Raw genomic sequence first — 27,829 nt, 5'->3', positions numbered from 1 at the left:
AACATTTTTTTACTGTTCCTGAGTATTCAAGCATTTGTGATTTCTGTTACTGTGACACTTATAACAGACTTCCATTTTTTACTTACTGGTGGTCCTGGTGGTCCAGGTTTTCCAGGTGGACCTGGCTTGCCACGTCTTCCCTTAATGGATAAAAAGAAAAAAGAAAAGTACATTACCATTTGGCCATACTTGTAATTTAATATTCCTAGTTAATAAAAAGGGAATTCTCATCTGAGCTATCAAAGCTGGCATTTCAAGAAAAAGAAAAATGTAAACACTTTTGCCTACATGAAAACTGTACAAATAATCAAAGACTGCAAGGTCACAAAATCACGGTGCATTGTATCAGATGATGACTAGGCATTTCTTATTATCAAAGAGTTGTTCAGTGTTGTACACTGCAGTGATCAAAGACTATATAAAAAAATGAATCAAAGTGCATTGGTTCAAATGATGACTAAATATTTTTATTAAATAGCTGTGGCATTAAAACTGAAATCCTGGGTTCTCTCAAGGGAAGGGGCAATCTTTATCAAGACTATACTTACTCATCTAAGCTTGTTTACAGGTGGTAGGTGGCATACATTTAGGCTGATGCAGAATACAAGCTGTATTTAACACAGGTAGGTAAACAAAATAATGCTTATGTTACAGTTTTATATTAAGTATGACAAATTTCTTCAAAGAAACTGACATTTCAATCAAGGTAATAAGAGTATGTTTTATGTGTAAGTAACTTATTCCCCTTATGTAATGTGCTGCTTTTCCGGGGCTGATCTAAGCAATGTCAAAAGTAATTTGAAATATTGGTCCCATGCTTACAGATCTTCATTACTTGAGCAATCTGTCACCTACTCAATTTCACCACTGGGCAATCCAGATTCACAAAGCTAAGCAGTTCTGTGGGAATCTAAGACCGGAAGAGAGAAGGCTGTGACATTTTTTCCACAGTCATTTGTTTGTCTGGTGCCATTTTCAGCTTATTTGTTTTGTACTCATAACTGCATTTAGGTTTAGTGGTTGAGCTACAGTCATTAGAAGGAGGGATCCCTCTTGCACTGTGACACTTGCAGTATTTGCATTCAGCTCTAACGACTTTTACAAAATGAATATGTGCCTGAATTTTATATAGCAGAGTAGTTAAGACATTATTACTTATGTCTGAAACACATACTGCCTGAATGGCTTAGAATAAAAGATATAACGCCTTCAGATTCAGAGTTATTTCATGAAAATGACCTCTAGAGCTATGGTTTTCAAAAGGTCATTCTCAGTACAATGGTAACCTGACAGTAATGAGCATTTTCACAGCAGAGCGAAAAAAATTACACTTACCAAGCCTAATAATGGTAACTTGTCTTATGATTTAAAGTAGGACTGTAATGAGCACAATATATAAAAACAGTTTTTCAGATATTATTAATGTAAAGATGGCAACAGACTTATGAATCTGACATTGTTAGATAACTCTTAGCCTGTACATCAGTTTTCATCACCCATAACCCATAACTAGTTAACAATGGTATTTCAAAGCCAAATAGAACTTTTTCTTATTTTTTTTCCTTGGAAAGAAGCATTCATTACAAAGGCAGAATTCAGCCTCCAAAATAATATCGATTTTTTCACAAATAACTGGACATTTTATGTAAATACTAGAATTTACTTTGATGAGTTTTGACCCTTAATGCTTTATTATATTTGTAATTATGCTAAAATATAAGTTATATACAACTACAAAAGTAGTGAGCATTCCACCTTGAATGCACAAAATTATGAAAGGAAGATATATGTGACTTAGCATAGTGCTGCTATCTGTGACTTAATGGTGTGAAACTAAAGTCAGTAGTTGTGAAATGGCATTTGTCTGAATTAGTGGCTTTATGTGAGGGTAATACCCCCACATTCCCAATGACAGATGTAGACCCCACACCTCCTGTAATTATTATAATCATCTCTAAGGCCATCATTTCTCACAGAGAAGGTAAATATCTTTTTTTTAATTAAAAGATTAATTCATTCATTATCCAAGTACCCACTTAACAGATGTTAAACTGTTCAGGATGCGCATGTATATACACACACGCCCAGGTGCGTGCACCTACACACACACACACACACACACACACACACACACACACACACACACACACACACACACACACACAAACAAGCAAGCACATGCCTCATTCATATTTTGCATACTCACCTACAGGCAATTTCGAGTATCACAAAGTCATGTACATTGGAAGGTGGGAGGAAACATATTCACTCAGCAAAAAAGCATGTGGTCATAAGGAAGACATGCAGAGTCAACAAAGCAGACACCCCTCCTAAAAACTGAATTTGAGAACCATATCTCTCTGAGGCAGCAATACAATCAAATACTTGTCTTTCTTCATTTTTCTCAGAATTTAGAGAAATGCTACCCATTTTCAAAATGTTGTACTCATGTTAAACAGTTTTAAATATTTGTATTTTTTAACTGTAGTCACTCACTGCCAAAAAAACACTGTGCCCTTTTATATATGTTTCTATACTTAAGTACTTGCTTGTTTTATCCAAAAATTTGAGTTAATATAAGGTATAGCTCCCTGCAATCATGATTAAGATAGAGCAAGTATTGGAAATTAATAATGGATAGATGTGTCACAGCAACACAGAGTGATATACTGGAGCTCTTTTTGCAGTATGAGTTGGTACATAATTTCAAAAGCCATAATACTGACATAAATGACTGAATTTATCACTGCAATCATTTTGAATATATTTATAGTTTTGCAAATGTTTTGTGAATAAAGAAGACAAATCATGATGAACAACATTTATTCCATAACAGTGAAGCAGGATTACTAGCAAGTTGTTTCCAGTCGATAGTCCGTGTTGTTTAAAAAAACATTTAGTGTTGTTTAAAAGTCATGCATTTTACCCTACCACTTAAATGTAAATATTTAAACCTCATTGTATAGTCTGTTTTTGTTATTACTACTGGAGCTTCTCTCCTGGGCCTCAACTGAAAATGGATACTTTTGAGCCCAGTCGGACTTTCCTGGTAAACAAATATTAAAAATAAATAACTAGTTACTAATTACCATTCATTAGCTACAGCACAGTTTGAAGACTGGGGACACTACAAATTGCAATAATTACTCACCTTCCTCAGAGTGCAGTATGTGTAATGGATTTAGTTCTTTATACTGAGTACTTATACTGACTGTAATAGCTGATAACACATTAAAATTGTTGACACTTTTTATATAAATATGTAATCAAGGAATTATGACTGATGCATGGCAAATCAAGGAAAAGGAAACATTCAATAAAAAGTTCCATACCCAACTAACATGAAATTAATTTGTCTGTTAGCTTGCCTCCAAAGAAAAATCCATGCACACAAATAGACACACACACACACACACACACACACACACACACACACACACACACACACACACACACACACACACACACACATGCACATACCCACACACAACCTCAAACACACACATTCACGTATTCACAAAAGAAACTATCAAATTAACATTATAGGCATATGTTCCCAAACCATCGCTCATGCATGTTAGCGTACTGCTCTTATCTCTACCTTAAAGGTGGGTAAATAATTAAATGATTATGGACTATCCTCATTCGGAAAAACTGGGCAGGGCTTTATTTCATCAGAGAGTTATCTTGAAAACGTTACTTGCCTTGGCCGCATGATAGTAGATTGGAAAAGCAAAACATTAGTAAAGTAAAACGTGTGTGACTGATGCCATCAGAATTTCTTGACCAATCTGATACCAAACTAAATCAAATCAGGACAGAGATGTAAAAGCAATACAGGACAATGATGTATTATGTTAATACTATCCTGGTCTCATTGCATCCTGCTCAGTATTCATTGTGCTCTTTGGATTATATATGCACTCAGAAAGTTAAATATGGCTGCTTGCACTAGCAAGTATAACCATTTAACATGAAACAGCATATTGTATTATATTATATTATATTATATTATATTATATTATATTATATTATATTAATGATTAGTTAGATCTATAACATTTCCCTTCAAATTCTATTGACCAGTTATCAAGCATTCCACTATCAGATGAAAATGTGTTACATCTTTTTACCACTAATCCAAAGGGTCTCACAAAAATACATAATCATTAGAAACCCTAAGCATATCAAACCACTATGGTATATGTTATGTGTTTTTCTTTATTAAAAATCAGAACAATCTGATAGCTTTCCCAGTGGCTGTGACTATTCACAGCTAGGGGGTCAACAAAATTATAAAAACTAATTGGAAAGTTTTATTAGGTAGCCCTGAACTAGTTAGAATTATTGGTGAAGTTCCGCAATTTGTTATAAAAAGTCCTCCAACCTTAAAAAAATATTGGAAATTGATATTGTGAGACATAAAAATAATCTTTTAGAAATCAGTTGCCACTTTTCTTTGTCCCATCTGTAAACAATGTACTTTTTAGTAACATGAGTAGTGTCGACTTTTAGCATCTAAAATTTAACATTAAAGTGAAGGAGAAATACAACCGACGAAGTTCCAGCATAGTATATTTAGCCATTTGCAATACTTGTCAACAACATTATGTAGAGAAGAGCACAAGTGAACTAAGATTTAGAATCTGAGAGCACAATGAGGCCATAAAACAACAGGAGTGCACTAATGTTTCAGTAAAACACAGTCTCAGATCTTCCAGTTTTTACGGAGTTTCATTTGTTTTCGTTTTAGAACAGGCTGAATCACTGAATTTTATTGATGTGTGCAATAACATTTTTAGAAGTCAGGCAACTTAAATGGCAAGTTTTACTTAGAGCTGATAAGTTCCCTCTCTTGAACAAAAATATTAATATTAAATGTTTATTGAAACTTATTTGTTTGGAGGTAATTTTATTAAGCAATGGCATTTGTCCCGGTCCCCTTCAATAAAAACATCACACCGGATCACATTTGACGACATTTATTAAACTTCCATAAACATGATTGTTAACCACTATATAGTAATTTCAACCAAAACATGATATAGGTGAAAATAACATCCATATAACATTAACATAGGGCAGTGTGACCCCGCACATCCTGATGAGTAAGCAGTATCCATACTTCCACTCGGTTACTTATGAAGCAGCGTACCACTCACTTCAGTTACCATTTATTGAATTACCTCCAACCGAAAAAAGAGCTTCTCTGTTTGCTTATTTACTTATCAAACAGTGCAACCACTCTCTTATATTTCCTTATCAAGCAGTGCAGCCGCTCACTTACCTTTCCTTATCAAGCAGCGCAACCGCTCACTTGCCTTTCCCAACTTATTGAATTGAATATCTACCACCAGAGGGGGAACAGAAGAGGGCAACCTTGCCCATCTTCTCCACCATAACCATACTGAAAAATACCCTCAGTCCCACTTAAAGGGAGGGAGGGCAGGCAGCAAGTTTACGCCAAATGATGTGACTCCTACTCCAGTTACACTTGCCTAAAACCCTTTAAGCCCCTCCTTACCCTTACCTCCTTTCCTCCCAATCATCCCTCATTCCTATTTAACCTTATCCTCCTAATTCCTACTACTCTATTTAATTAGCCCCACTTGAAGATGTCCCTGGACAAATTGGTCTTTTCCAAACCTCATTTGTCCTGGTCCCCTTCAATAAAAACATCACACCAAATGACATTTGACAACCTTTATTAAACTTCCATAAACATGATTGTTAACCAATATTCATTAATTTCAACAAAAACATGATATAGATGAAAATAACATCCATGTAACATTAATATAGTACAGCATGACCCCACTCATCCTGATCAGTAAGCAGCGTCCATACCTCCACTCACTAACTTATGAAGCAGCGTACCACTCACTTCAGTTACCATTTATTGAATTACCTCCAACCAAATAAGCAGCTTACCTCCGCTTGCTTATTTACTTATCAACCAGTGCAACCGCTCACTTGCCTGTCCTTATCATGCAGTGCAACTGGTCACTTGCCTTTCCAACTTATTGAACTGAATATCCACCACCAGAGGGGGAACAGAAGAGGACAAGCCTGCCCCTCTTCTCTACCCACCAGCCTGACCAGGCTCTTCCTCCTCTCTCCGACAAACTTCCAGCAACCTAACCACCATGAAGGCATTAGGCCAAACATCATTCGGTGCACCCCATCCTCTCTAACCAAGCTGGATCTGAGCCATCGCCTCCTAAAACCCTATCACATAACTAGCTAAAATAGCCAGTTACCTAAACAGCTTAAAACAAATGGCTGATACCTCTCCTATGCTAAGGTAGCAACCTTAGCCTCATAACTTAGCATAACCAATGAGCATGAACTAAATAATCCTTACCTCACAACCAATGAAAGCCTTGCAAAGATTCCAGGGGCATTACCAGCCAACTGGATGACCAAACAGTAAGCTCACTGCCACTAAGAACCATGCAGAGGCAATTGCATACCATCATGCCACATTGAAACCCATTTACTACCCAATGAATGTAATAATCAAATGAGATCCAAATGAGATCTCTAAGGTCAACGCAACAACAATCCTGACATCACACCAGCTATGCATTATAACCATAAATGTTTCAAACAGCCATTATGGCATTTTAGCAGCCCAACCACCACAAACCCTATAAGTTCCATACTGACAGCTGAAAATGATCAAACCCAAATGAACCTCCTACCCAGTTTAACACAAAAAACAAATACTCAATATCCCCTGTATTGTCCTTCATTCCTTCACACAAGCCACTGAACCAATCTCCCAACTTTATGTAAATATATTAAATTTTAAGCTTCGATGCTATGCTGCTAGTCAATGTTATGTTTGATACTATTTATGTAAATTTGAATGCTGCTGTATACACCTTATATTTTGCTTAAAATGTAACTGTGGAGCTTTCTCCCCAGGCCTCCACTGAAAATGGGCAGACTTTCCAAACATGGCCTACTTCTGGAAAACTCAAAAAGCATGCCTTGCTTAAACCCTCTATCACCCCCATAACAAAGCACCCTGTTCCCAAAATATACCAAACACACCCTCATACCTATAATGCTTCCTGAAACCCGACCTTTAAAATTCACTCAAGCATAAATGAAATGGTTCTTGTGGTACTCCATCTAAACCATAACCTAGTATGTAACATTACCAATACCTACCTTGCCCAATGAACAGTATCAGCTTTCCATCACCAAAGAACATCATGGCCCTCTACCAACACAGTAAACTGAATGGGTAACTGTAAATGCGCCCCAAGAGTTCCACCCAATTCTGACATGCTTAACGGCGTACTTACCAAAATAAAATTACCTGAAACCTCATTACCCACAACTCCAGTGCCCAAAACCATTCCATCACACTAGTCATAGGTGACTCTATAGTCAGGCACACTGATGTCCCACTCACCAGGCTAAACAAGGAGAAGGTTACTGTCAGCTGCCTGTCAGGTGCCAGGATCCACCACATAACCCACGCACTCAGGTCACTCCACAACAAGTACAAACATGACTCTGTCATTGTCCATGTTGGTGTGAATGACCTGAGACGTACCTCCCTGGACTACATGAAAAGAGACATGGAAGAGCTCTCCGATCTTGTAGCCTAGGCAGGTATGACCCTAGCCCTGAGTAGCATTCTGCCATTGCCCAGAATGATACCGTAGTACAAGGACAAAATGATTGACTTCAACAATTGTCTAAACTTCTAGTGTCATTCTAAGGGGATCCAGTATCTGTCTGCTTGGGATGACATGGTCGACAGACCATGATGCTTTGCCACAGATGGCCTGCACCTGTCACCCCTGGGATTCTGGATACTGGCTAAGGCTCTTGCTGCCCCTATATTGCCTTTTTTAGGCAAGGGTCAAATAACAAATTCACCACCATAACAGGAATAGGCAAGCAAAAACTGAGGGTAATGCTACTCAATGCTAGAAGTCTAAATCCCAAAATGCACTCACTCAAGGCACTCCTTAAAATGAAGAACATTGATATCTGTGCAGTGACTGAGACCTGGTTCAAGGCTCCAGAGAGCACCCCTGCACTACCAGGCTATAACTCATACCACACTTTTTGGCCATGTAACCTGGACCGAAACAGCAAAGGCGGAGGTGTGTCCATATTCATTAAGGATATCCACACCTCCAGGCTAGTTGCTCAGCATAATGCATCCGAGGTTATCCAAGTGCAACTAACTCTGGGCAAAACTGCAATCCAAATTGTAGCTTGCTACAGATCCCCCACCATGCCCCAGGATTCCCACTCCTCTTTTCTTGATGTACTGGAAAATATTAGGGTTCAACCAAACACCCTAGTAATGGGCGACTTCAACTACCCAACGATTAACTGGGAAAACTACTCATGTACCAACTCCTTAGCTTAACGCTTTCTGGAATTCATAAACTCCAATGTCCTGGATCAACTTATCCACACCCCCACCAGGGGCAACAATATCCTAGACCTAGTCATTACTAGCATGACTGACCGGTGTTCCACACGTGAAGTCAACTCCTCGTTGGTCCGATGCGACCATAAGCTAATCACCCTTGATATCCACATCCTGCCCCCACCCCTCATTAAGGAAACCACAGTAAAAAATTTCTCCAAAGCCAACTTCATGCTTCTTAAGACAGAAGTGGTGAACTTCATGACACCCATGCAGATGGACAATACAGTTACAACTGCTGAATCTTACACAAATGCACTTACACGAGTGCATGGATTGTGCTATCCCAAACAGAACCAAGATGCTATCCTCCAAAAAAAGGAAGACAATCTGGTGGTCCCCTGCCATAAACAAACTGTACAACAGAAGGAAGAAACTGTTGCAAAAGAGAGTAAAATCCCATGAGTTGAAGAGCTCCCTGGTCAGCCTCAGTAAGAAGCTGAAATCCCTTATAAAATCCTCCAAAAGCTAGCTACGAAAACAAAATTGCCACTAATTCCAAGGACAACCACAAAGCATTCTATAGCTATGTCAAAAATCTCGATGACAACACCCAGATCTGCTCTGAGTTACAGAACAAAGGAAAAAAATTGCAGAACCAGCTGATATTGGCAATATCCTGGCAGATAGGTTCAGTGCTAACTTTACTCACCCCCTAAAGGGCCCATATCTATACAGGAAGAATGCAGAGTCCCTGTAATCACAACTACGCAGGTAAAAGCTGCACTCTCTAAAGCCAAAAACACAGCATCCATGGGACCGGACAACATCCCAGGCTGCGTTTTACATGAACTTCAGAACAAACTGGCTCCCCACTTAAGCACCATGTTCAATAATAGCCTTGCATCAGGCTTTGTGCCCACTGAATGGTGCACAGCAACAGTTATCCCACTCCACAAAGGGGGAGCCACCACTGATCCCAGAAACTATCGACCTATTAGTCTGATGAGCCTGGTCTGCAAGGCCATGGAACTTATCATCATGGAACTCATAAACAAAGACATTGGTAACCTCCAAACTCTGAATCCCACCCAGTTCGGGTTTGTGAAAGGCAGATCATGCCTCCTGAACCTGATCGACTTCTTTGAGGCAGTCACCAAAGCCGAAGATGAGGGTAAGGTGGTTCACACAGCCTATTTTGACCTTGCCTAGGCTTTCAACACCATTCCCCATTCTGGAATTATAGCTAAACTCACTAAATTAGGTATAAATCCCTATGCCATAAGATGGGTTGCCAACTGGCTCACTGACATAACCCACACTGTAAAAGTTGTAGACTCCAAATCTGACCTCAAAGCAGTGACAAGTGGAGTACCACAGGGTTCTGACCTGGGTCCTCTCCTGTTTAGTATCTACTTCTCTGAAGTTCAGGCTAACACAGAAGGCCACTGGCTAAAGAAGTTCGCAGATGACTGCAAAGTAGGAGCCATAATCAAGTCCCCAAATGATGTGGACATCCTACAGAAGGGCCTTGCTGAGACAGATGCCTGGTGTCAGAGCCATGACCTCAAGCTCAATGCCAAAAAGTGCAGTGTCATCCCCCTTTAGTAAAAACTCTGTACCCATGAACTACCACATAGGCATCAATTTACTTAACACCAAATGCGTGATAAGAGACCTTGGGACCCAGGTGGACAGTAGTCTCTCCTTTGATAGTCACATCACCACAGTAGTCAGGAAGTCCTGCTACATGGCACACCTCATCATAAAAGGGTTCTCATCCAGGAAAAAAGAGGTCATTGTTCCCCTCTACTCGACACTCATTAGACCCATTATAGAGTACAACGCCCCTTTTGGAATGTACCTCACAAGACATCTGCAGCAGCTGGAAAGGCCACAGAAGTACCTCACAAAGAGGATTAGTGGCCTCAAACAGATGCCCTACACTGACCACCTCAAAAAACTCCTACATATCGACTACTCCTAGGTGATCTCTGCCTAACATATAAAGCTATGTCAAACCCAGTGCTGTTGGACATGCTACACCTAAAGAAATCCCAATCCCTCCCAGCTATACACTCTAGGGACCTAAACCTTGTCACCACAATAAACAGGACATGCTGGAGGGATTGATTCCTGTCCCAGAGACTTTCCATACTCTGGAACAAGCTACCCATCTATGTCAAGCAATGTTCTTCATTAGCACTCTTCAAGAAAAATCTTGATGATTGGATGGGAAATAGGAAATACACCCTGGGGATCACTTCTGTGTCTCTGCTCGATAGTGGCACAGGAAAATAACTTTCTTGGGTGGCATAAGCTAGGGAACCTTGTTGGCTAGGCTTACGTAGGCCTTTGGGCCGATAGCCTTGTACCTACCTATGAACCTATGAACCTATGCATCCGTCACTTTTCAAGAGTGTTTCCTTTGGGCCTCTCACTGATGCCCATTCTGTGCCCCCCCATCTGTAGCCTCCTTCTGGCACCAGAAAAATTCCATCAGCTGATCTGCAAAAAAAAAAAAAAAAAAAATGACAAAAGTAAACTCTGTGCAGTCACAAGCAAAAATGTAACTGTAGACATGCATAGCCTTTACCCTACACCACATCCCCTATTCTCAAAAACCGAGAACCACCTTATTCCCCAGCAAGACCTTTGCCACCAACGATGACCTAGACAGCAGTAACGGGAAAAATAGGAACACCTGCCTGACCTCATAACTTCTGTCCAAACTTCCCAAAATGTACTGTATGGGTCAACTTAATTTAATGCTGTGTAACCAGTACTATACAAACAATCCTGCAAACTCACTTACCCAAATTAACACTACCCCGGCCCCAAAACTAACATCAATTACCCATTGCAGTTACCAACTTGATAGAATAACAAATCCACTCAGGAAAAAAGTCACCTCTGAAGAGTCTGTATGAAACTGAGTAGTGCGACAGGGCTTTTTACCTATCTGAGTATGGTAGATGTTTAAGGCCCTGGATTCTCCAGGTGAGGAACCTCTGTAGTCTCTCTGGCTGCTGCATGTGCTTAGTGAGGTACATGCCGAAGGGGAAGATGTACTCAGTTAGCCTTATAATGGAAGACTACAAGGATGTTATGACTTTTCCATCCCTAGATGAGATACCCTTACCTATGAGGTGTGCCATGTAGAAAGCTTCAAACAACAGAAGCAACATGGTGGTCAGAAATCAGGTTAATATCAACCTAGGTGCCCAAATCCCTCACTACTGATTGGGTACTTCAAACATTGTCATGAATTCTAACCTGGAAGAGGGTGGAATAAAAGGAGGGTCCTGAGCCATTATGCTTTCTACTAAGAACACATAGACAAATTCAAGTAACTGTCCCCAATGACTTAATCCTTGATTTGCTACAAAAATGCCAGAAAATCACAAAGGAAGAGGGAGGGAACCCATAACAAGAACACACACACCTGTAACTAAGTTACACGAACCCTCCAAATGAAGACTGCCAACAGGAGAGAGGCATGCATCTGCTGCCTCTAAATGAAATCCACAGCCTCATTACAGACCACATGTAACAATGGACCAATAATATGAGGTGACAATCAAGCCGTTCTGTAAAACTCTACATCTGAGCGGCATGATACGAGCTGGACAAGATACATTATGTAATGAGCGGTGCAAGCAGCACTGCTAAACAGTTAACCATTAGACCACATGTCTGCCTAGCAACAATCCTGTTTTTGCACCCTCAATCAAAATGAAACAGCCCAGAAGGAAACCCTAGAATTGCCAACCCAATAAGAAAACTGTGCGAGAGAACATTAGCAACAAATCCCATCAGCTGAGAAGAGAACTGACTTTGAGTACAACTGCGTGGAACCAGCTGGTAAACTCACAGGAGCCGTGCCACCCATGAAAATATCCTAAACAAGACCAGTGTTCCCATTTCCTCAATGATCATGCACGATGTCTGGCCTTCACTAGTGTGCACTCCTGAAGCCCCAGGAAAACTTTGCCAAACTTGGCACCCAAGAAAACATACAGTCGTACAGGTCAACTCTCGCAGCGACCAAGCACCCTAATAGGTAGATGCCCACAACTATACTCCTCTACCTCCTATAGCAGAAAGGTTGACAGTGCCAAAATTCCAATGAAATGCCCGAAACTGGAGCCACTTCAAATATGACTCCCCCAGACTAAGAACGTTGTTAGAAGTAAAGGTTTGGTTCTAACGTGAATACTCTCTAGGGCATGCATTCTTTAAACCTAAATTAATTTACTGAAAGGTTAAGACATTTTGTTACCACATGTATTAGAATGTCCAGAACACTCCATCTCCATTTTAAAACATTAATTATATACCTGAATTAAGAATGCATCCAAACTCATCAATAGAAGACCATGTTTAATTAATACCTAAAAGGAACTAAACTTATATAACCATCATTAAAATGAAGCTGTAAAATACACTCTTTTAACACACTAATAAAATCAGTGTAATAGATATGTAGTTAAATGATGTACCCAAACCAAATTATGAAAATATTTTTCTACAACTATAAACTGTGCAAAACATTTAAATAGAAATGATGTTTCACCCTTTTTAGCACCAGCAAACTATTAATACAACACTCTGCCTGTATTCCTGGAATACTAATGTTTTTGTTCCTCACCTACTGCTTTAACTGGCACCACCGATAACACTCTGAAAGATATTCAATGCCACGTTTATGGTAATAAAAGAGAAACCCTACAACTGCTGTATATTGGCATGGCAATGTCTGTGAAGTTAAACTGAAATTTTTATCTTAGAAGTCAGCAACCTAGCAATTATGCACAGAAGAAGGGAGGCAATCCTGTCAGCAACTTACAAGGACAGAGTTAGTGAAGGTTGTTCTGCTGGTGGTGACATATGCCTGTTCAGTGTTGCAAACTGCTGGACAAGTTGCAGTCTGGTATGTCGCATTCGTCACAGAAAACGATGCTGATGCTTCTTCTTTTACAGAGCCAGCACTCTTTCACTGTTATTTCCTTTTCCTCGGTGCTATGTAACTGTGGAGTCAGTATATCTGTATTTGCAAGTGAATCTATTGATTAATTCAACTTACGAAGCATGCCATAAAAACATTACCACCTCACTGCCCATTTAGATGAGTCATTAGTCCTGGCCGGCTCCCACCTTCACCACCACGTACGAGCACTCCGAACAGGAACTACACATCATGCTCCGAGATCTGCAAAGTTAATTTTTTTTTTTTTTTTTTTTATATGTGCAGGATTTATATGTGGGAGTTGCAAGTCACCATGAGTCCACCAAATCCTACATTTTGATGGGAAACTTCCCCTTAATGGCAAGCTAGGCAGCCAAGATACTTTAAAAATGTCATTCATATCCTTGTGTACATATACCTACTACATGCCATTCATATCCTTGTGTACATATACCTACTACAACATGGCATTCATATCCTTGTGTACATATACCTACTACAACATGTCATTCATATCCTTGTGTACATATACCTACTACAACATGTCATTCATATCCTTGTGTACATATACCTACTACAACATGTCATTCATATCCTTGTGTACATATACCTACTACAATATGTCATTCATATCCTTGCGTACATATACCCTGCTACAACATGTCATTCATATCCTTGCAGCCAAGTTTGGTTTAGTGAGAATATAGTCATTCAACCCAGGTTCTTGAGTTGCATATAGCCTGAATTGCCATTTGACCTCTTTTTCTGCTAATTTGACCTGAACATTTCCTCCCCTTAAGTCTACCTTTACCTGTTCTAAAATCCCAAATTTAAACACTTGGCTTGCATCATATTTAAGTATGCGTCTACACAAAGCAGTGTTTTTATCATTTTTCATTATGCAGTAGGTGTGATCATATATCCTGTTCCTCAATTGTCTGTCCATCTTCCCCACATAATAACTCGGACATGCCATACACTTAGCCAAGTATATGACATGTCGGGATAAACAACTGCCTTTCTTAAACCTTACTCTAGTGTGGTTGATGTCCCCGAATGTAATTCATTTCTCTTCTATAATCGCCTTACACTGCTGACACTGCCCACATTTTTTAGTGTACCCGTCTCCAATGTCACCCTTTGTTCTGCCTTTCACTCTCTCAAACCTATTCTTTAGGATAGACCCAGTCTTGTAAACTACATAGGCCCTGTGCCCACTTTACTGTAAACCAAGTCATCACTTCTTAGAATGTTCCAGTTTTGTCTCGTTATTTTCTTTATCTCCTCAGCATATGGACTGCACCCCACAACACACACCCCTTATGGCATGAATGTTCCTTCTCATTCTCATGTTCTCCCCTGTGTTTCTCCAACCCAATACCAAGAAGGGGTTTGCATTTTTCCCCCATTCTATCAGTACATATTGAGCAACATCATCAATTAAATATCTGGGGTAACCCCTTTCCCCAAATAATGTTCCTATATATTCTAACTCTCATTGAAATCAGATGTCATTCTCGCAGCTCGTACGCACTGACCCTTGATGATGCTCTTTTTTGACTTGCTGGCTAACAACTAGTATATTCTAAATATGAGTTGCTAAAGGTTTCTATATATTCTGGATTTGAATCCTGCTGTCCCATTCAACACAAAGGTGTCTAAATATGCTATCCCTTTTGTGCTACTACTATGGGTGAATTTTAAATAACTACTGGTGTCATTCAAATAATTCACAAACTCATCTACTTCACTTGTTGTACCATCCCATAAAATAAAAATACCATCCAAAAACCTAGTGTAGCATATACATTTATCATCATATTGACTATCCAAAATATATTTGCTTTCCCAATCTAGCAACACCATATTTGCATATATGGGGTCACACGCTGCCCCCATGGCTACCCCACTTTTTTGTCTATAGTATTCACCCTCGAACCAAATGTAATTAAAATCTAATACAATAGATATAAACTCACAAATTAAACTTGTCTTTTCCCACTCAAAGTTCATGTGCTTCTGAATACTGTTACTAAACCGTTCTAGTCCTTCTTCCTCTGGGATGCATGAGAACAAGTCCACCACATCAATGTTTACAAACACCAACCCTTCCTTCCAAATGTCCGGTTTCAACCTTCCCAAAAAGTCCCATGAATCTTTCACTATATGGTGCACTCTATCATATATTGGTTTTAACCATCCATCTATTACTTTCCCATATGGGAATGTCTTAGACCTACTACAGGAAATAATGGGCCTATAAGGGAGATCTTCAATACTTTTATGGATCTTTGGGATCCCTACTATGGTGGCAAGTACTGGATGTTCCACTCTCAAATAATTTTACAAATTCATATCTATCCTGTTGTTCAAAAGGAACTCCTCTAGATATAAATCAATCCTTCTGTGTCTAATATTTACTTCATTAATAGAAGATACCATATACTTACTATCATTATGTAATATTTCAAATATTTTGTTATTATAATCCTGTGTTTCTACTAGTACTATGCCCCCCAAATCAGGTTTTATAACTTGAATATCGGTCTCATAACATATTTCATTTAATAATTTGTTTTCCTCCCTACTTAAGTTGTACCTTCTCTTTCCCTTCATACACTTCTCTTGTAACTTATACATTCCTCTGTGACCACCATCTCATATATAGCTAATGTAGGATGTAAATGGGGTGTTTATCTACTTTTTTTCTTAAACACATTCTCCTGTACACTTCTTTTGTTGTCCTGAAAGTGTATGGCCAAATATAATTTCCCTAAGTACAATTTAAACTCTAAAAAGGTGTCTACTACATTGAATGTTTCATAAGAGACATATTTCATACCTTTTGTAAACAACATGAAGTGATTTTTCTCGAGCTTTAATTGTGTGTAATTATATATACTAAATTGCCCCACACTGAACTGTATAGCATTGTGCTGCTTTATCTCCACTTCATTGTCTCGTTTCTCCATCCTTCCTTTCCCTGCCAATGATGGACCCCACCCTCTCTTCTGTTCTCCCCCCTCCATGCATCCCTGAACTCCCCTGTCCATTGTTGATTCCTGCCTAAAAAAACATTTTCACTATTATAATGTGTTCTATTTTCATTTCTGTCCATGTAAGGGTAAAATTTTCTACCTCTACCATAAGTACTATTGTGTGCTCTGTCTTCTTTCTTCCATGTATAAGCCATTTGTTTATCATACTGTTCAATATCTCTTTGTAATTTGCGACACTTCTTATTAAATATTTTCTTACTCTTATCTACAAAGTCATATTGCTTCACATATAATTTTTCCCACTGGTTGAATAACATATCTTTCTGTATTTTTTCATTCAATTGTTCAACATTCTTTAACAAATGACATAACTTGTTGTCATTACATTTGATTAAAAGCTCCATAAATTTAAAACCAAAACTGTCAAACAACAAATTGCATTATTTTTTATTTTCTGTATTTAATTCCATTCCCATTGGTATCTTGAAAAAGTGAAGCCCCATAGGCACAATTTTTAACTCAAGGCATCTACTTAAGTGTGCATTGTCCATTTGTAACTTTAGAATAACCCCCAGCTGTTTCCCAAAGTCATATATTAAGTCTTTCAAAGTCTTTTCATAGTTTTCTTGATGTTTGTCAACACAATTGTCCATAGGGCTCAGTTTCTCTTTATTAAAAGTAAACTGTTGCCCTAAATATGATTCCAACCCTGCACCACATAATGCATTAATATTTCTTTTACTAGCTGTTTTCCATTACTCTTAAAGGTTGAGTAATTCACAGTACCTGAGTTCTGAAGTTGTGCAACTGTTGAATATGTCCTAGTAAGGGCCGCTCTCTTTGACTTAGCCCCTGAAGCTACATAAGTGTCCTGTGAGTTGTTGCATGTGCATTTTTCATTTAAAATGCCCTCCAACACCACTTCCTGGCTGGCTGCAACCCTATAAGAGGGTCCGTTTCCACTGCTATGCTGGCTTCCATTACTTCTATGGCTTGTTCTGTCTCTAGGCCTCCGATACTCGCCTCTCCCCTCCTCCAAATTCCTTGATGATGTCATCACACAGGGTTGGTTGTCATTGTGCAAGCTTGGTTGACTGAACACCTCTATCAGCCTTGTTAGTTCTCCCTTCAGGATGTCCACCTCACACTGTAACCGGTGGATGTCATCTCGTGAGTCCATGGCACTAAAACTATTATTAAATACCAAGCTGTAAGTGTATATGCGACCAAATAACCAAAAATATATACCAAATATACACTAAGAAGGACTGTAGCTCAATGCAAATGCTTACTTTCAAAAATCACTTTTAATAGAAAACAAATAAAAACGAACCCCTGAGGGTTAAAACTATTTTACACACACGTTTTTTTTTCTGTGTGTTTTTTTACAAATGTGTTCTTATACTATATAACAAACATGCAATATTGCATTCTAAAGAAGTACATATATTTGTTAACATAGTACAGATTATTTAAAAATGTATAAATGTGTTTTTATACCAAAATGTGATATACATATGCACATGTGATTGTTTCATAGGTATACTTAGAAACTGTATAGTAATAGGGTGTAATATAAAACTGTGTAGGCTGAATGAGCAGAATTAATAAATATTCATAAGGTTATGTTTTATTCATGAGAAGGTCAATTTAGCATTCCCATTGGATCTTGATTTTTTTGAAAATGTATTATATAGGGGGGAGAAACACACATTTCATTGTTCTGATGAAGTCTGCAGTCAGCAGATGAAAGCGCTTAACCTGTGTGTAAAGTAGTTTTAACCCTCAGAGGTTCATTTTTATTTGTTTTCTATTAAAAGTGATTTTTGAAAAAAAAAACTGTAAAATAGTTTTAACCCTCAGGGGTTCATTTTTATTTGTTTTCTATTAAAAGTGATTTTTGAAAAAAAAAAAACTGTAAAATAGTTTTAACCCTCAGGGGTTAATTTTTATTTGTTTTCTATTAAAAGTGATTTAAGAAAGAAATCAAAATAGTTACCGAGCACAACAAACCTTTCTTGACCCACTGCTCCCACCAATATGCTTCCCAAGACTGATAAGGAAGAAAAGAAAGGAAAGAAAAAAAAAAAACTTTTCCTTTATAAATCAAAATGCAAAGGATCTTGTGCCAATAATCCAATAACTACCCCATTCACTCAAAACCTACATGTACTCTGTAATAGCTACAAGTCATCTCGGACGTAACACTTGCCTTAGCAAGTTCACCTCATAAAGTGTGACTCCTACTCCAGTTCACTTGCCTAAAACCCTTTAAGCCCCTCCCTACCCTTACCTCATTTCCTCCCAATCATCCCTCATTCCTATTTAACCCTATCCCCCTCTCATCATCCTAATTCCTACTACTCTATTTATCTAGCCCCACTTGAAGATGTCCCTGGACAAATCGGTCTGTTCCAAACCTCATATGTCTTTAGATATATGAAACATAAACATGTGATTAATTAATCTATGTTGAATATTTACTGATCTATTTCAAATTGCATAACAGGGATAGGGGATTTAAATTGTGATTTTCTTAGTGAATATTTTTCTGAAGAAGTTCTGTTTGCATTAAATAGCGCTAAAATAAATCTCAGTTTTTATTTCCTGTGATCTAAGTTGTATTGGTTAACCTTGTCCACAAGGTTGTTGTTTGATTTGTTTCTTTATACCTTCTTTTTATTGGTCATTTCTGTTCCTTAAATCCATTGATGTTTTCACTGAAAAGATGACGGTATAAAGATACGACAGTATAAAGACATGAATCAAGAACTTAAAGAATGTCTTGACAGAATAGGAAGCTACAGAGCTATTCAACTGAAATATACAAAACTTAGCATCACTAAGGATAAAAGATTGCATTGCAGTATCAGTGCCAATATGTTAATGGCAGGATAATGTATAGTAAACCTCAGTCAGCACTGTAACTCAAGAATGATTACAGCAATTTATTCATTAAAGGCTGTGGCGGCTGTTGACTTCAAATCAAAGGGGGGCTGCAGGAGACAGCTGAATGGGTGGGGTCAGTGGGAAGGGATGCGGCCAACTAGAAAGGCGAGGAGCTCATGCTCAAAACCACAAAAACTGTAACTTTAATTAAATATGCTGCCCTGGGTGCCAAACCGTCATTATGAGAGTCCAATCAAGACAAAATGAAATATAGAAAAAAAAATTTCAATGCATTGGCTGCATGACAGCTTACTTAATATCTTGATGGAAACAAAAAGGTTGTGAGGCATGAAAAAAATAAATTACTTTTTAAATACATTACTGGAATGCCAGTCAAAATCAAGTATAAAAAAACAAGCAGCACTCAACTCAAACCACTTCTCCTTGCACTGCAGTTCTAATTATAATTTATATTCAGCTTTATTAAAGTACCAAGTAACATGCTGAAAGTAGCAATCTCTGTGATATCCCCACTTGCAAAAATGTTTCTTATCCAAAAAAAACCTGCTGCCTGACAACTATCTACTTGTTTCATGGGGAAAACATGATCAAAGTAAAAATGAAAAGCAAACAAGCTCAAGATACATTGCTTAAAGGATTACTGCACAGGTTATGGACCACACATGATAGATTGGCATTCTGTTTAGTTTACAGGTAAAGCCTGCAAAGATGACTGCAAGTCTCCAACAAATGTAATGAGCTTCTTAAAATAATGTAATCCCATCCTTTATTACAAATACTTTCATATGCATTTCAATACCTAAGGCTTATACGTTATCTAGTTATGCAAGTATTCTCTGCATGGCAACAACAGAAAGGCTTTCAATGCTGGCAATTCTTTAACAGTATGCCTATTAAAGCTTACTTGCATCTTACAATCTCAGACAAGCTTACCTGTTGGTCATTAAAGCACTGCTACTTAAACACAGAGCAACAGGCACATTCTGAATAATAATAAGCATAAATCAACAGTATAAAATATGACAGAAAACAGAACATTCTGCAAAATCAAGGACAAATGAAAAGCCACTGTAATACTTGTGTCTAGTCTGGATGGGGAGATACTCTGCACATTTACACTGCATAACTGCTCCTTGCCTTGCTTGGACACATCAAGAGTCACTACATGAGGGAGTGGGATGCAACAAGTATGTCACAATTTGAAATGCCTTTGGCTAACTGTGATGGCCCTGACACATTTGTCATACCTCTCAACCTCAGAGCAGGAATTCTGGACAAAGCCATACACAGAAGTGGGACAAAGGCCCAAATAGAAGGACAATTTTTAAATATTGCTCTTATAAACTTAGAAAGATTATGGAATAGTAGGTCTTGCATTAGTATGCATTTTCTGAAGGGTATGAAATCTGAAACTCACATGTCTGTCATTATTTTCTAACTTCAGTCTTTAATGATTTGCCACTAATTTGCCAAAGAAACACAATTTTGTGAAGAATGGACCAAAAATGTGATGCAAAAATATAAAATAGCCACACAATACAGCTGTGAACTTGTCAAAGAAGGGACACTGTTTTAATATTAGTACTGTTAGGTTAACTTGAGCAGCTGACAAAATAAAATTATCTACATGCATTTCTGAAATAAAAGTAATCTATAACTGATTATTACAGTTATTTATTAATTGTAAACCCTCCATGTTTTCTTCCAAAATTGCCATTTTGTGGAGGGATTATTAGGGGAAGAGCAACATTTTGAGCCAAAATCGGGGACAGTTGAGATGTTTGGATATGCCTAATTCTATAAAGCAATTTATCTGCACGTAACTCTCAACCTGTTAATGCAGGAAATCTGGACAAGGCCAAATATATTAGGGGGAACATATAAACAGTACTAAAAATTGCTCTTGTATAAACTGAGACAGTTGATAAAATAACAGCTGTTGCTTTAGCATGCATTTTTCTGAATGTTAAGAAGTCTGAAACTCAGTGTCTGTCATTTATTGACTTAATTCCTAAATGATTTCCAAGAAAACCACAAATTTTATGAGGAACAAACAAAAAACAAGAAGCAAAAATCTATCCATTCTGTGAAAATCTGGACAGCTGACAGGTATATTTTAGCCAGTGCGTCTGATTTTGCTGTCCTTCCCCCTCACAAAATCATGGCCGAAATGAGCCTCCCCCCTGCAACCATTCCAATGAACCATTACTTGGCTATTTCACTCCATTTACCATAAACACTAATGTGCATACTGCTTTACTTCTACGATGATTTGGACTTCATTTGAAAGTTTTATTTTGCATTTTACATCACAAACACTAAGACATCTGCTAAACAAAGCAATGCAGTCTCACAATGAAAACAGACTTAGCATTAAAACTTCTCTGCCTTTGAAACTTATATTCATTGAAACAGCACTGAAACCCACATTCAAAGAAAATACATTTGGCTAGTGGCAGATAAAGATTAACTTTGGGCTATTTTCAAATGATAGGCCCCTTGCACACAAAACATACATGTGTTCTGTGATGCACTTTCCTGATTGCATTAAATTATATTCCTTGTATAATACAGTACAGTTGTTGGAGGGTGTTTTAAATTTGTTTTGAGCATTTTTCCAGAAACAATGAAACAAAATGCATGCACCAATAATGACAATACTGCCCAATTGAGAACATTTCCATCATAAAAGTCTACTCAAACAACTACAATCCACCAGTATCAGTAAATAAGTAAAAGTTATCTAAATAATTCCACATTAAAAAGATCTGTAACTTGCTAGCAAACTGTTTAATCTACAAATAACGTGCCTGTTGCCCTTGAGGAATAAATTGCCTATATTACATTAAAAAATGATAAGCTAGTAATATTGCAATAGGGAATGGATGGCAAACTGATAACAGGTTCATAGTTACTAGGTACCTCCGACCAAAGAATACATTCTCCGGACTGCAGCATCCACCCCCTTTAAAAGTACAGTATCAGCAATGCATCTACATACTGTGGGATTAGAACCCATAGCCTTCTGCATCAAAAGCAAGCATACTACCTGTTGCGCTATTAACAATGCAGGTAAACTCAGCATAAGCAGCACTAAATGTCTCTTCTAGCTCTCAGCTTTTTGTAAAATCCACTCGACACTTAACTGTATCTCTCAACTTTGCAGCACAAGAAACCTGGAAAAGGCCAACATTTATTGGGAGGGAGAAGGAGACAAAAGCCCAAAAATCAGAGACACATTTAAACACTGCTTGTATAATCTTGGAAAGTTGCTAGAATAAAATGTTATGTTGACACCATGCATTTCATTGCCAAATCTTGAACGCAGGACACCTACGCACTACAGTCAGAGCAACATACCACTATGCCATAAGCTGTTTCTTAAAAGAAATGAAGACTGAAACTTAAATGGCTATTATTAAATGAATTCAGTTCTCACCATACCTCTCAACCTCTTAGTACAAAACACATGGACAAAGCCAATAATGTGGGAATACAGTCGCAAAAATTGAGAGAAATTTCAACTGTTGATCTTATAAACTTAGAAAATTGCTAGAATAAAAGGTTTTGTGTTACCATGTACTTTCTGAAGAATATGAAGTTTGAAATTCAAATGCTTGTCATTATTTAGTGAATTAACTCCAGAAAACAACAGATTTTATAAGGAACAGAATGAAAATATGAGGCAAAAATCTGAATACCTTTCACAAGTGGTGATGGTTAGGGAATTCAGGCTCTTGCTACCTGCACCCAAGGTGCAGGGTTTGAGCCTGAGTTATTCCCACTACTGTCTCTCTAGCCACCAAGTATATTTATCTAGGGCATTACACACACACACACACACACACACACACACACACACACACACACACACACACACACACTCACACACACACACCTTAGCTACTAATTCCGAATGTAAGTTACCGCTCCCGCAGTACAGTTCTCTCTGCTGCTTAAAAATAAAACTCAACACTAAGCTCAAAAAGGACAACTGTTTAATAAAAGCTCAGGACCACTACAAAGCATAAAACTCAGCTCAAAATGGAAAGAAACCATTAATAAAACTGTTTAGAAAAAGCTTCGGACCGTTACATTTCATTTCTGCACTACTGTTCTCTCTGCAAAACTCAACATTAAGATAAATACATAAAAAAAAAACACATGCTCTGCTTAAGCTCAGGACTGTTTAGCACAAGCTTTGTTCTGTAAGCTTAAGAAAAAAAACCACTCTGGTCCCACTGAAAGCTTACCTGAGGGATCTGTCCAGGATCTGTCTCCTGCATTGTGTTAATCCCCGTGATGAATACAATTCCTGCGAGAGCAGGCAATCCAGCCCTGTGATGAATACAGTTCCAGCGAGAACAGGCAATCCAGTCTGCAGACATTGCAGTCTGGTCCCTTTCTGGTCTATGTGGTTAGTAACTGCATAGACTTCTGGGCATCTCTGTAGTCTGATGCCTTTTTCCTAATCCGGACTGCTGTTAAACCAGTCTGGATTCATCAGCACGAATGCGTGGAGTTCGGGAATTGTTTTATTTTCTTTTTTTAGTTATTTGTTATTTTTGTTTTTGTTTTTTTTACAGCTGGGGGGCTGCAGTCCTGCAGTCCAGTAGCACTAGCCGCCCCTGAAAAGGTGTAAAGAGTGGATCTTTCAGTAAACTCAGCGTTGATCCCTCACTACCCATTTGTGATTTACAATTAACATCATACTAGTGGCTGAGGTACTGAATACTCATGGTAAGCCACAACACAGAGAGAAGCCCAACCTTTGATAATGAGGCTATGAGATATGGTTGAATAAGCTACTTTGGTTACCTCAGTTTCAGAGTAGAAGCAAGGAGAAGGCTCCAAGAACAATTTATTTATCTACCTGTTTATTGATTTATTTGTTTACTTATTTTTTTTGTTTTGCTAGCCTGTTAACAATGGTAGAACACTGATCCACAAGGACCATATTCTAACTTAGTTCAGGAGATAATAAAGTGCACAAGGCAGACACTTGAAAAGAGAGACTACATAGAAATTAATAAGAATATAAAAATTGTAATAAGCAAATATAGATTACACAGTGTAAGAAGGTTTACTATCAAAATTTCAAACATCAAAACACATTTTGTACATAAACACCAAACAAAAGTCTGAATTCCTGAATACTAATTTGGTAAACATGTCAAAAACACGTAAATTTGAAATGATCGAACCAATGGCTTCAACATTTCTGAAAGGTTACCTGCTGACACGTACCTGCTTCCCAGCAGTACAAACGTATGCAGCTGAGTACTGCACATCACTTTAATTCACATTTTTGCAGGGTAGCAAGTACCCCTGCACCCTCCCACACCACAGTGAGGAAAAGGGTGAATTTCCGAATCTGCATTGTAATGTGATCTCTATTTGTAACGTTGACCTCATATGAGTGAATGCACAACGGCATTTAGTAAACAACATTCGTAGAATTGCAGTTCAGTAATACGGGAATCAGCCAGCACACATTCAGCATTCCCGTTTTGCCTAACCTCACTTCTACATTTTGCTAGTAAACCATGTAAGAAACAAAGAATGCAATAAAAAGCTTTATTTAAATGTACCATGTTTTAGAGAATCTAACATGAACTTTCTCTAGTATAGCAGGATATCATTTAAAATGATGCTTAACATAGAAATATGAAAAGTACCAAAAGCATATGGATGCCTTTGAATATTTAAGCTGTTGTTATATACGGTGATTATTAAACATGTGGAGGCTTGGCAGATCAGTACAATGCTGTTCTTTGTGACATTGCCCATGTTGTAGCATTTGGTTAAAGAGATGTGATTTTAAGTCTCACCTAAATGTAAAGAAAGACAATGTGTCACTTATTCATTTAGCGACAGATTCCCATATTTTGTTGGCTATAAATGACAATAAGTGTATTGTTTGCTTTAACTTGGTGAATGCTGTAAGAAGGCTAGGGGTGGAGGGGGACAATGATTTCATCTTATATAGTGTTTGCCTTTCTGAGAGTCTGCTGAAGAATGGAAAAAAATCCTTATCAAAATGTCTGAATGTCATAAATCTGGGAGGATGGTGGTTATTTTACTTATTTTTTAATGACATTCGATTACTGAAGGAGTCAGACTGGGTAGGAGCCTGTTTTCAATGTAGACATGCATGCATGCAACCCACATACTTGTATCACTGAACCATTTCAGTAAGCATATATATCAATCACTACATTTTTTTTTTGGAGAATACTTATTTATTTATTATTTATTTTTTTATTTATTGACATTTGATTACAGGGCAAGTCCAGATGGGTAGCAGTCCATTTTCAACAGAGGCCCAGAAGAAAACTTATTGTAGAAATATGCTAAGAACAATAATGTTAGTCTTCAAAAATAGTGCAGAACAGCTACATTTTAAATAATTAGACCAAATTAGACATAATACATACATTAAGAATAAATACAAGTTATTTGACTGATTCAAACAGGTATTCCAATATGAAGTAAAGGAAAAAAAAACAGGATTATGGCATATTTAGAAAGCGAGAGTGACTATTGTATGGAAGTGAGTGAAGAATGGAGAGTAAGGAGTTGTAAGGTTTGAAACGGTGCTTGTTAATATTTAGGGATGTAGTTTATTCTGGGGTTGAAAAAGAACAGAGTTGTATTTTGGCTAATAAGTCTTTTAGGATGGATTAAAAGGACTGGCAGGTAGGGATATGTACAGTCATAATCATTTTCCTTTGATTCTTTACCATATATTTTGTTTTTAATTTAGAATACGTTTAGTTTGTTAAAGTCAAGTATTGAGGTTGTTGAGTCAACCATGTAGATCCTTATAAAGTGGTTTTATAGTATTCCCCTAAATCTTTTCAATAGTTCATAGCAAATTGATGGAAGAAATTTATAATATTCCTTTTTATCTACTAAACAGGATATCTTTGGAATGTTTAATACAAGACAGGCTAGCTATCTTAATTCTTAACTTTGTTATGCTGATAACCCATACCTTCTCAGCTCTAGTAACTAATACTGTACTTTGTACCTAGGTCATGGCCAAAAAAGGTCAGTAGACCAGTTCACTTACCTGGCCAACAAATTGTAAAACAAATAAATATATAAAAATGAGTAACATAGAAAATAGTGAATTAATCTGCATATTGTAACAATCGCAGGCTATTTGTTTGCTGTTGCATTTCTATGGTAAACATAACAAACAATAATGGCCCAATGGTAGAGCAAGGAAGAATTCTTGAAACTGATTTTACAGGTTTATAATAAAGTGTTTTGCCAGGCAACTGTCTTTGCTGTTGGATAGATATCTGCTAAACAAATTATATTACTGATTGACTATAGCCTAATTCATTCAGCCTGCGAGGTAAAATTCTTGGTTATGGTCAGGGTAACCCACAGGGCTCTATATTAGGTCATTACTTGTTTAGAGTATATCTTTCAGACCTAACTTTTTCATCTGAGATGTTCTATAGTCTATATAGATTACCTAACACTGGGTAAACTGATTTCATGTGCTAGAGATAAGGCATATCTGCAAAGGAACTTGACTTAATTGGCCATTTGGGAACAGGAGAATAATATGTTGATAAATACATCAAAAACCAAGCACATGAAATTTGGGAGATATAAATTGAAAAGTGAATATTTACTACAGCAGACAATGATTGAAACTGTAGATTCATTTAAGGACGTGAGTATATGGCTAGATCCAGCTTTGAGTTTTTCTAATTATATCAGCCAATTAGTTAATGATAATTATAGAACTATAGGTTGTTTAAAAGGGCTTATAAAGTCTAGGAAATCAGAAATGATGATGTCATTGTTTGTTATTTACATTAGACTCAAACCTGAGTATGGAATAACAATATGGAAACCTTATAAGAAAACAACCATGCTTAAACTGGAAAGAATACAGCAGAAATATACCAAGGGCTTCCATGGATGTGAAAATTTAAGTTATTATGAAAGACTAAAATATCTAAACTTGTACAGTGTCTCTTCTAGATATCTAAGATGAGAGCTGATTCAGGTATATAGGGCATTTACAGACAACTATCTCTGAGAATATTCGGGGTTATCAAAAGTACCAAAAGTACCAGACAATCATCAGATAACCTATGTAAAAGATTCTATAGGGATGAGAAGTGTATTAGATGATGCATGGAACAGGCTACCAAATTACAATAAAGCAAGTATTATTTTAGATATTTTTCACAAGAGACTGGATATATTGGCAGACTAGAAGGGCATTAATGCCCATGCTTGAAGAAGGAAAAAATATTTTGATATCAAATTTCTTTAAACACAAGAAAAAAAAAACACTATCTGAATGTGATTGTCATAATGTGTGGACACTTTTAAAACAAATAAGATGAGATCTAAAAGCTATACACTTGAAATCAATAAACTTCACCCCCCTCATACACTCTTAGTCCAGCTGTATAATACCTCTATAAGATCAATCCTGGAGCTAAATAGTAGGTTTCTGTTCATATTTACAATTATAAATGAACATGTTGCAGTTGTTTCAAAGAAGATTTATTA

The 27,829-nt window shown here is 37.5% G+C and overlaps 1 protein-coding gene across 1 annotated transcript in view; it reads right to left on the bottom strand.

Annotated features, from left to right (window-relative positions):
* The window catches only part of COL19A1 (collagen type XIX alpha 1 chain), a gene marked incomplete in the record, with an annotated part of 3,251,042 nt that overhangs the window by 1,311,098 nt on the left and 1,912,115 nt on the right, over window positions 1-27,829 (bottom strand). Inside the window, 1 exon segment of the mRNA XM_044063894.1 lies at window positions 87-140. Within this exon segment, the coding sequence (XP_043919829.1) occupies window positions 87-140 (54 nt within the window).

Source organism: Protopterus annectens, chromosome 2.part2 (genome assembly GCF_019279795.1).
Source record: "Protopterus annectens isolate FY-2018-M chromosome 2.part2, PAN1.0, whole genome shotgun sequence".
NCBI classification, from domain to species: Eukaryota; Metazoa; Chordata; order Ceratodontiformes; family Protopteridae; genus Protopterus; species Protopterus annectens.
This window is presented reverse-complemented; position numbering and strand designations above follow the sequence as displayed.